The 11,862-nt window shown below is 37.2% G+C and overlaps 1 protein-coding gene across 1 annotated transcript; it reads left to right on the top strand.

Annotated features, from left to right (window-relative positions):
• Positions 1-6,145: 6,145 nt before the first annotated feature.
• On the top strand, positions 6,146-11,655 carry LOC129076878 (serine/threonine-protein phosphatase 4 regulatory subunit 3-A-like). Its single transcript, XM_054581017.1, has 2 exons — positions 6,146-8,407; positions 11,647-11,655. Exons 1-2 carry the CDS (start codon positions 6,176-6,178, stop codon positions 11,653-11,655), a joined length of 2,241 nt encoding a protein of 746 aa, XP_054436992.1. The 5' UTR covers positions 6,146-6,175.
• Positions 11,656-11,862: the final 207 nt, after the last annotated feature.

Raw genomic sequence — 11,862 nt, 5'->3', positions numbered from 1 at the left:
AACTGGGGGATGGGGTGCTAATGGCATCTAGTGGGTAGACAATAACTACCCTACTCTATCTAATCAACCAATCCACCAAACAATAAAATTCCCTTTACAGGGTCACATTTCATGGGAAATATAATACCATAGAGCCATCTGAGACAAAGAGGAACAATACAGTCACTGTGCTTAAGAAGTTATGGAATACATATTGATTACCAAGCCCTTTTATCTTTGTGTTACATGATATTGTAAATATATGTGACCTATATATCTGATAAACAAATTTTTGCTAATTTAAGCCCTGGCTGGTATGGTTCAGTGGATTGAGTGCCGGCCTGTGAATCAAAGGGTTGCTGGTTCGATTCTTAGTCAGGGCACAAGCCTGGGTTGTGGGCCAGGTCCCTAGCAGGGGGCATGGGAAAGGCAACCACACATTGATGTTTCTCTCCCTCTTTCTTTCTCCCTTCCCCTCTCTAAAAATAAATAAATAAAATCTTTGCTAATTTAAGAGGTTTTTAAAAATTATTCTTTTAAGGAACTGTAAATATAAATATGATATTTTTCTGAATGTCAACTACTATGTCAGCTCTCCTGACTAAGAAAGTGAGAGCAGATCACATAGCAGTAACAAAACACAAAAGATTATTTTTCAGGAGAAATGAACCAGATCTTCACACCTCAGGTAGTAATAGATCCAAAACCAATACTAGCCAAGGTGCTAAAGATTTTTCTTATTTATCATGAAAATATGTTTTTTCTGTTTCTGACTTAATACAATTATCTTAACAAAAATCAAAAATATTCACAGCACTCCTTTAAATGTTAATGGAAATAAGGAAAAATGTTAAGATGAAATTAATTGCTGCCTAAAATGTGAAAATTTATATTTTATAATATAAATATATCTAGTGCTATATTGAAGAAATGAAGGTGATTACTACCTATAAGTAAAAATTTAGCGGTTTTTAATTCCAAATAATGCTCATTGCTATTGCTTATATAACATGGTTGTAGGGTAATTCATAAGTATTCAGCTAATGTTATTCCTGGAGATTTAGGTAAAAAGAGGAAATAAGGTGGTCTATCAGGATAGAGAAGAAAAAGAGATCTATGAATTAAAGAACTGAAAACAAAACTACAAAGGAGTCTAGAAACAACTATTTGAACAGAAGGAAAAAAAGAGAGCATGGTACTGAAAATCACAGTCTAAAATTTACATGAGGTCAAGAGAACATTTACCCCTTTTTATTTCTTCCTTTAAATCCATGCAGTCTAAGCAAAAGATTTTGGAGCTTCCAGGGAAGCCAACCACTCAATGGCAAATGTGCTAGTGCTAACAGAAACTGCCTACGGATCCAAGAAAATCTGTAAAGTGGTTCTTACCTCTGAGCATTGGGAAGATAACAGCCAGCACTGATGCAATGCGCACAGAACAAGATGGTGTTTTCACTGAGAAGAAAAGCTTTTAAATATCCACACATTTTAACATTCTCTGTATAGGGTGACCATATCAATGTCTCTCTCTGTCCATTGCAGTTCTGATTTATACCTGTTATATCCAAGCTTGGGGAATATTGCATTAATAGCCCCAATTCTTCATCCTTCTTTCTACTCACACCCTTTACTATGTAATTTTTCTATGACTGCCCCCCACCCCCGCCGCCGCCGCCCGCCACCACATTCTAAGTGAAACATACTTTCCCATCCCTTGACTTTCAGTTTGGCCATGGACTTGCTTTGGACAAGACATGACACAAACAGAAGCTTGAAATGGACTGCATACTTTAATATTAGCTGTAGCTCCTACCTGAGATTTAACCCAGAGCTGGGGAAGGGATGTTTGACAAAACAGAGAGGAAAACATCCAACTTATTCAATAAACTAGTCCTTTAGGCAATTAAAAGACTAAAACAGAATATTGCTTCCTTGGTCACTATCCAAAAGAGTGGGTATGGAGGAGCAGGGGAAATGTCAGATGTATCTTAGCAATTAGAACTATCTCCTGTTAAAACTATCTATCATTCCAAAAGAGGACTGGGAATACATTTAAAATTCAATGGTTTATCTTCAGTGCTTAGTATAGGGCCTGTTCATAGGGGTTGCTCAATAACTATGAGAGGAATAAATACATAGATTATTGGAAGTCATCCTGTAAAGAACGTGTATTCATTTATGTACCCATTCAAAAAAAAAAAAAGGTTGTTGAGAAACTGCTACAACTGCTACATATCATGTCTTATGACAACTGCTAGGCACACCTCAGTGAGAAAAATGAGCAGGGAAATCACAGCCCTTGTACAGCTCATAGTCTGGTTGCAGGAAACCAAACAAATGAAATACAAAATAGTCAAATGATGCTGAGTGCTATGGAGAAAAGATACATCAACGAAAACAAGCAGACTGGGATGGAAGGTTTCTGCAACTTTAAAGAGGTGGTTAAGAGAAGTCTTACTGGGGGAAAAAAAGGGGGCACTGGAATAATTTTGAATGAGGTGAGGTGGGAGCAATATAAATATTGAGGAATAGTAGTCCAGGTAGAATAAAGGGAAGGTGCAAAGGCCTTGAGGCAGGAGGGTGCCTGATGTGCTTCAGACAAAGCAAGGTGGCCAGTGTGGCGAGAGCAAAATCGGGGAGAGAGAGAGACTATTATGTGAAGTGCTCAGATAGGTCACGGGGTCAGGTATTGTTGGGCCTTCTAAACCAGAGTTAAACTTTGGCTTTTACTCTAAGTAAGGCAGAAACACGATGATTTTGAGCAGAGAAGTGGGAGGACATAACATGTTTTAAATGAATCCTCTCTGGCTATTGTGTTGAGAATATACTAGTGGGTGGAAAAGGAAGAAGCCAGGAGAGGAGACTATTATAGATTTGCAAATCAGAGAGGATGGTGGCCAAAAAAGGCAACATTCCACAAAGGAAGTTACCTGGAGAACTTGTAGAGAACACGCATGTGTGTTTTTCACTAATGATTTTGCAGTTGGAAATTTTAGAGCAGCCATATTTGAATAATCCTATTTTCAGGCTATTTCATAAAATAAAAAAAAATCACCTTGCTCTTCCCTCTATGGAATGTTCTCTCTTCTTATAGATAGAATATTTAGATATTTAAATGGACTACACATATACATATGGTTTGAATTACCTATCCCTAAAATTCAAGAATGTATGACTCTTTATTGTCTTCTAAAATACTCTAAGAAATATAAAATTTAAGCCTTTAGTAGTCATAAAATGTGGATGAATTAGATTTTTATCTGAAACACTTTATTTGCAGGGCAAGTTGTCAAGAATTATGTTTGACTACCCTAAGGTCATAGGGAGGAAGCATGAAGGATCCATGCTTCCAATACCATAGGGAGCCATTCAAAACAGAAGATCCAGAGTCTTAAGAGTAAATCTGCCCATTTTGATTTTGAACCTGCCCCAGTGATTTTCCTTCAAACAACAATGATAGTTGGGATAAAAATCATATTGTTTGAAATATCTGCGATAACAATATATGCATATTCTAAGAGAAGGCATCACACACTGAGAACAGCAAGTTGGAACTGTACAGGCCTCCTTTGAAATCCTAGCATCATCACTGTCTGCACTGTAAAGGTTTGAACCAAATGTTCAACTCAGTTTTGAAGTTTCAAGATTTTCCTCTCTGATATAGCAGTAATACTACCTTCTTGAGGGCATTATTGTATGAGGAGTAAATAAAAAATAAATAATGCCTATAGAAGGGATTGCATGGCTCCTGAAATAGGGCATTTTTAAATTCCTATTACCTTGCTCTCTGTTAAACAACAACAAAACATAACAATCTTAGGTAGGTAGAACTACTGAAGCAAAAAAGGGCATTGTTCTACTTCCTAAACCAAATAAGACAGGAACTGGAAGAATCTACTGGAGAAATAGCAATAAGAAATGCGGACTTAAGGCTCTTTTAGACTGTAACGAGATTCTAGTTAGCCTAGCTAACGGGACCTTAAATGGCTTAATGGAAATTCCCTATGATAAAATTGTGAGAATACAAAGAATTGTGCTGACTGCCTCTCAGAGGATGAAACCTGAGAGCAGATTCAGACAATTGATAATATTATAATTGATTCTGATAGAAACTTTGATATAACCACAGAAGAGGAAAAAATTAGGCACCAGCATGCATGTCATTATTGTTTTAAATATTTGCATATTTCCTCATTGGAATAAGACAGGAGTTTTAAATGAGTACATATATTAATTTTTGTATTAGTCATTTGTTAATCCTTATGTCTAAGTATTATTTATAATTTGCAAATATTTCTAAACCAGAAGATCCTGGCATTGACTTGAATTTTCTCATGAAATGACTGTCATTTGCATTCAATTCCCAAGTGGCCCAGTTGTCCTGTCCTGGGGAATATTCTTGTGCTATAATCTCCTGGAGGCGACACTTATAAAAGAGGTGCGAGAAAGAGTTTTTTGTGTCTAGTGAAGAATTGTCACACACCTCCAATGCTATGTAAAATCAAGTGATTGTTACAAATAGGACTCTCTCCAAGTCCAAACATGCTTGATGTGACCCAATTCTCAGTTTTTCCCTTGCAATAACAGGGTTAATGTTTTGGGAAAAAAATTTTTTAAAGAAAACTGCAGAACTTGCTGCTACATCAAAAATCAACTTGGTTACTATTAAAATTATATTTAACAGAGTTGCCATATACAAGCTTCTATTTTTCGGTTGGCTACACACAGATGTGGATCTAAAGGAGGAAGTGTGTGACTTTCATCTTCTCTTGATAATTTTATGTTGATTACAAATTATATAGATGGAAGGAATGTGAAATAAAGTGTAATGAAGGCCAAGAAAAGAAGGAGATAGCATAGTTCGGTGGCTGAGAAAACCAATTCTGGAATCAGAAAGATGTGTGCAAATCAAAGTTTTTCAACTTATTAGCTAGCAGTGTGACCTTTGGTGATTTATTTTAACTTCTTTTAAATTTGCTTCCTGATATTAAAAGGATGCTTAATACTCCCATATCGCTAGGTTATTATGAAACTTAACTAAGAACAGATATAAAAGTTCTTGTCACAGTATCTTGAACATATATTTGATCAATCGTAGTATTACTTTCCTTTATGATAATAATGAGCACTCAAGTATTATTGCCTAGTTGTTGTGGCTGTTATTATTACCATATTTATTGAGAAATAAAATAATTGTTCTATGATGTTCAGTAGTCACTCCTGGTTAATTTCAACTGTTTCCTTCTGGCCCACTCCTTCCTTAAGAATGAGGGGTGTGGTTATAGATTACAAGAAAATTGAGGAAAAAATTTCACCACTTTCTTTAAAAGAGAGAGCTTCAGAGGGAGCTGAACAGAGTGAAAGGGTTTCCAAGTTCCTCCCCCCATCCCCCCAAAGATAGATAAGTAAGTAGGTGATACAGGCTTACACCAAGCCTTATGAAGAAGACCCAACTACAGATCTCAGACTATTGCTAATGGTCCACAGGTCACATGCTCCTGCTTCTTTTGGGGTGGGGAAGGAGAGCCTTTTTAACATATAATGTCAGGTGTGGACTTGATAAGTACATAGACTTAAGTAATCAAGGCTTCTTTTGTCTAAGATCCTAAGTTTTCACCCCCAGACACCTGATGAATGAAAATGTTTCTGGGGGGACAAAACATATCAAGGGAAGAACAGTGCTCTTTGCTCTAATTCCTAAACCTCCGTTTGTAAGCTGGGTAGCAACTCGCATTATTATGCATATAACGTTCCTTTTGAGTCCAATCCTGGGAGAACTGTCAAAATCCTGCCACAATCTAGGCTTTCTTAGATGGTTATGAGCCAGCTGCGAGAGTCTCCATTTTGAAGCTCATATTAAGAGAGAGGATGGGGGAACAAAATGGAGAGAGGGGAACTGAGGATGGGGGAACAAAATGGAGAGAGAGGAACTAGAGAAGGAAATGAAATGTAGCAGGACTCTGGAAAACCCTACTGACCTCAAGAGCCGCCAGCGTCCATGCGATCCTGACTACAAGCCGCCATCTTATGAAATTCTCCTTACGAGCCCTAAGCAGCCATCTTCTGAGACTCTTCCGGCCAGCCAACTCGGCCACCGTAGCAGCCACAACAGAGATAACTCCCACCAATCCTGAGCTTTCGGGCACCGAGACCCCGCGTCGAGAGCAGTGCTGAGGTAAAAGGCTCCGCGGTCGCCATGGCGAATGGACAGAGTCACCCTGTAAAACTTTATGTCCTGAATGAGGACAAACAATGGGCGATTCGAGGCACGGGCTATGTCACCTCAGTTGACGAGGCATCCCAGGGCGTGTCTCTATTAGTTACTTCGGAGTCCAGCGGCTCACTACTCCTGGAGTCTAAGATAGAGCCAGACACGCCCTATCAGAGACCAAAGGACACTGTAATTGTTTGGTCTGAAGCTCAGAACCACGGAGTGACTCTGAGTTTCCAAGATGCAGCTGGCTGTCACGAGATCTGGGAAGTCATTTGCCGCGTTCAAGGTAAAGACCCTTTAGTCAACATTACACAAGACCTCTTGAATGATGTAGAATTCTTTGACGAAACACTAGAAACTGATAATAAGGATGCCCTGCCTAAATGTGAACTTGGTGAACTTAAACAAATTTCTAGCTTTGTTGTCTCGGCTTTCTCATCGCCTGACAATAAGAGAAAGGTCATCTTGAAATTGGAAAATGAGAACTATATTAAAAAAATACTGCGACTGTTAAACTCTTGTGAGAACCTAGGGTACACTGAAGGCTTATACCACTTGCACACCATTACTAAAGGAATCTTATTGCTCAACAAGATGTCTCTGTTTGAGATCATGTTTTCTGATGAGTGTATCATGAATGTGGTGGGATGCCTCGAATACGACCCTGCTTTGCCTCAGCCAACAAGGCATCGGGAATTCTTGACCCAAAATGCAAAATTCAAGGACGTTGTACCTGTAACAGCCTGTAAACTTCGGGAAAAAATACACCAAACATACAGAGTACAGTATATTCTAGACATTATTTTGCCTGCACCACCTGTAATGGATGAGAATTATCTCTCTGCTCTTAAAACTTTTATTTTCTTGAACAAGTTGGAGATAGTCCACATGCTGCAGAGAGATGACAACATTTTGCCTGCAGTTTTCGCACAGTTAAAGGCAAAGTCTACTGATGATGATAAAAGATATGAATTGTTACTGTTTTTCAAAGAATTGTATACATTCACTCAGACGTTAAAGCCTGAAAACAAGGATGCACTATTCAAAACATTGACACAAATGGGAATTCTTTCTGCTCTTAAAACTGTAATGAGCTTGGATAATTTGCAAATAAGGTCAGCTGCTACTGACATATTTTCTTACCTAGTGGAGCATAGTCCATCCGTGATCCGCGAATACATAATAGAAGAAGCCCAGCAGGATAAAGACAGTAACCTTCTCATTAATTTAGTAATTAAACAAATGACCTGTGATACTGATCCAGAGCTAGCAGGTGCTTTTCTTATAATGGAACTTCTTCGTTCTCTACTTGATCCAGACAATATGTTAATAACACCTAGGTGTGAAAGAAGCAAATTTTTAAATTTCTTCTATAAACGATGTATGCACAACTTCATAGCACCACTTCTGGCTGCTTCTTCAGAAGCTACATTTAAAGAGGATCATATATTTGGAGCTGATACAAGTGACAAAAATTGCTTCAATAATTACCAAACAGCACATCTGCTTGGCTTAATTGTGGAGATGCTTACATTTTGTGTGCAAAATCACACATACTACATTAAAAACTATATTTTGCGCAAAGACTTACTAAGAAATGTCTTGATCTTGATGAGATCAAGGCACACTTTCCTGGTCTTGGGTGCTCTTCGTTTTATGAGAAGGATGATTTGCCTTAAAGATGAAATGTATAATAGTTACATCATCAAGGGAGATCTGTTTGAGCCGGTTGTTAATGTTCTTCTGAATAACGGAACTCGGTACAATATGTTGAATTCAGCTGTCCTTGCACTGTTTGAATACATAAGAGTGGAAAATATAAAGTCTCTCATTGCACATATAGTTGAAAAGTTTTATGAAAAACTTGAATGGATTGACTATGTTCAGACATTCAAAGGTTTGAAACTTCAATATGACAAAGAGAAAAACCGACAAAGTCAATTACGGGAGCGTTTGCATTCTATGGCAAGTAGTAAAATACGTTTCAGAAGTGCCAGAGTCTTGGAGGAGAAAGAAGTCTGTCTTAAAGGAAATACAGATGAAGGAGAAGAAAGAATGCCACCACTGGAAAAAGATTATGATAAATGTATGGACAGTAAAAAACCAAAAGAAAATGTAAATCTTCGTAAAAAGACATCTTCTGGTGACTACAAATTTACTTTTTCCCATTCTGCTGGTGCTGCTAAAGAAACAGGTAGCCCAACTGGTAGTACCGTAATGAGATTAATGGATTCTCCAGATGAAGAAGAAGAAGAGGAGGAGGAGAAAGAGGATGAGGAGGAGGAGGAAGAGGATGAGGAGGAGGAGGAAGAGGATGAGGAGGAGGAGGAGGAAGAGGAGGAGGAGGAAGAGGAGGAGGAGGAAGAGGAGGAGGAGGAGGAAGAGGAGGAGGAGGAGGAAGAGGAGGAGGAGGAGGAAGAGGAGGAGGAGGAAGAGGAGGAGGAGGAGGAGGAGAAGGAGAAGGAGGTGGAGAAGGAGAAGGAGGTGGAGAAGGAGAAGGAGGTGGAGAAGGAGGAGGAAGAGAAGGAGGAGGAAGAGGAGCATGCAGCCCTCAGGAAAAAACCACATCTTAACCTGTAAAGTCTTTGAGAGACTCTTGATGTTATTAAAGTGTACTAAAATTCTGTAAACATCAGTTAGCTAAAAAGTTTGAATTTAAAATTTTCTCCTGTGAACTTAGAAGTATGCAATAACTAGCAAAGATGCTCAGTGTTAAAATCTAGAAGGGCTTAGTTTTGTAAAAACTAAACCTCCAAAAATCTCAAAGTTGCTCAGAGGGGGTGGGAGAACAGGTTGATAATATAATATCAATGTAGTTTTTTTCCAGCAATATATATTAGAAACAGCTGTTAACAGTACAGTTTCACAGCATATAAGATTACTTGCCCAAAACCATTGGTTATGTTTTTGTTTTCTTCAGTTGCTTTCTTTGAAACAAATATTTGTGTTTATGCTTATATGGAAACAAAGTCAATTGGAACAAAAAAGTAAATCTGTGAAGATTTAACAAAATTTTAAACCATAAGAGTAATTTGAGGGAAGTAATTTTCAGTGTGTATTTTCATGAATAAAAAAGAAAGCTGGCTTCAAAATGTGCAGTTGTGAAAGTATCTTTTAGATAAGAGATACCAAAAGTCAGTCCAATGGTATTCTAAAAGGGTATTTTCTAGGACCTTGAGAGTAGATAGAACAGAATGTTTTCAACTTGGAAGCCACTTCCTGGTTGCACTAATAAAACTGTGTGCCTGACTTCAGAGCAGCAGGTAAATTTTAAAGTGCAGTTTACAAAGAGAAATTACAAAAAATAGTGCTGAATGAAGTGGAACTTAATATCTAAAAACCATTTTGGACCAGTAAAAGGTTACTTAAGTGTCACATTCCACATAGTAGATGAAGATTTTTTTTCCCTACAATAAACACTGTAATAAGAAAGGTTCTTTGTTCAAGAGTGAATGTAAATCAATGTCTAAAAAGCCATTATAACAAAGAGTTAAGAGGTTGTATTTTTACAGGAGCAAGTTAACTGTATCCATTTATCCTGGATTAGTTTAAATTGAAGCACTTTCTCCTGTTTTGAAGATATTAGGGTTAATTTCAGTTTTATCCATTATTTTAACAAGATGGGGTGTTAAAAACTATATAGTTTTCCTGAAGACAGATATTTACTTTGTATTATAAATACCATTGTAATTCTTTTATACCATTTAGTGATGCTATTCATACTGAACTGTAAAATTCAGGAATTAAAAGTGACTCTGTAATTCCCCAAATAAGATAATTTAAAATGTACTATTGGCGAATAAGAGACACATCCTATGCAAAATTAAGAGACTGTTGTGTAAGAGCTACAAAAAAAGTATATTCCTAAAACAACAAACAATTATTTCACCAGGTATAAAGTCTGCTAAAGTTTGGACATGATGTCAGGACATGTCATCAGACATTACTGAGCATATGACATAACAGGAGAACTGCATTTTCACATCTCTCAAACCATGTTAGTTAAATGTTGTAATAGGATTATTCAAAGTCAAGTGTGTGAGTGTGTGTCCAAAAAAAGGTAGTTTGTTTGAAAAGTATGTCATGTTTTCCTCCTGGCTAGACTTTCATGAGGAATGTTATCCATAGCCCACAAATTTACATGCATACACAGAGTTTTGCTTTAAGGAAAATATACTTCATTCTTTGTTTTGGTGGGAGTAGTCCCACTTCTTAACAGAGAAGCTATTTACATCTAGACAGAGGAGAACAATTTTCTGACACTCTGCTTATTTTTTTTCCTTTAGCAAATTTTAATTGGTCATAAAAATACTATAGGAGTAGAAAATTAATATTTACATTTTTGTTGTTTTTGTTGTATTGTCCCCAATGAGTTTGTAAGGCAAGACGGGGGAGGGCCTACATGTAACAGAAAGTTAAAAAAAAAAAAGGACAGGCATTCTATTGAGCTGTATAACCTCTACGAGCCCTTTTCTAGTCTCAGCTACTTAATGTTAGGGAAACAACATGACAAGCAAAATGGTGCAAAGCCAAACTGCCCATCAGATGGCATAACCTACTATTAAGGGAAGGTTTAAGAGAGCAGCAAAACACAGAAGAGCCATCCTTACTGTCTGCACACTGAGTGCAAAATTGACCAAAATGTTCAGTCTCTCTAGATGTTGTATGGGAGAAGATAACCATATAAAAAATGTTTAATTTCCCCTAAGTTTTTTAGCAGTAATTTTTTAAAAACCTTAAGTGGTTTATTTATGAAAAGAAGAAACAGTTTGGAATGGCCCTGCATTTACAATAACATTCAGGTGAGCATTTTCTCAGAGGTGCCCTGGATTCAACAAGGTTTTGGTTTTAATACATGACTTCCGGTAATTTTTATGACTAAGTAACTTTTTAAACACATCAAGAAGGGGAGGGTGATGTAACAGATAAAGCAAAAGCTTCATATGCAGACAGCCCTTGATAACAATGCAGGCTCTGACACCGGTTTCATGACCTTAGACAAGTTACTTATTTTCTCCTAGTCACAATTTCTCCATCTTGTCTGAAAAATTAGTAACTATATGTAAATTACCAAGAACACAGTGCTCAATAAATAGCTTTTAAAACTTATTATCATCAGCAATAACAGCATAATCACTTCCAAGAAATGGAGGATACAACCAAGTATAAGCATCGATATCACATTATGCTCATAAAACAATAATCTTGTATTCTGAATTAAATTGATAGTGACATAATAAAATTTAATGAATTCAGTTTTGGTTGGCAGACAAGTCTACATGTATGCATAGTGCCCTAAATTTTCAAAAAAGGTCTATACAATTTTCTATCCCTTTAGTCTTGATTTATTGACCAAATTGCCTTACTCTGATGTAGGGCTTCTTAACCTCATCACTATTGACATTTGGGGCCAGGTAATTCACTGTTGCAGAAAGCTGTCTTGTGCATTGTAGGATATTTAGCAGCATTCCTGACATATAGCTAATAGATACCAGCAGGACACCCCCAGCTGTGACAACCAAAAATGTATTCAGAAGTTAAATATCCCTCAAGAGAACAAAATGACCTTGATTGTGAACCTAGTTTAAAGATTCATGGAGCTTGATTCAAGGGTCTCTCTTACATCCTCTAAGCTGAATCGCCTTCTCTTTTCACCCTTTACCTAAAAG

This window comes from Pteronotus mesoamericanus, unplaced genomic scaffold (genome assembly GCF_021234165.1).
Source record: "Pteronotus mesoamericanus isolate MK-2021 breed Mesoamerican mustached bat unplaced genomic scaffold, CSHL_Meso_final contig_65, whole genome shotgun sequence".
Taxonomy (NCBI): domain Eukaryota; kingdom Metazoa; phylum Chordata; class Mammalia; order Chiroptera; family Mormoopidae; genus Pteronotus; species Pteronotus mesoamericanus.
This window is presented reverse-complemented; position numbering and strand designations above follow the sequence as displayed.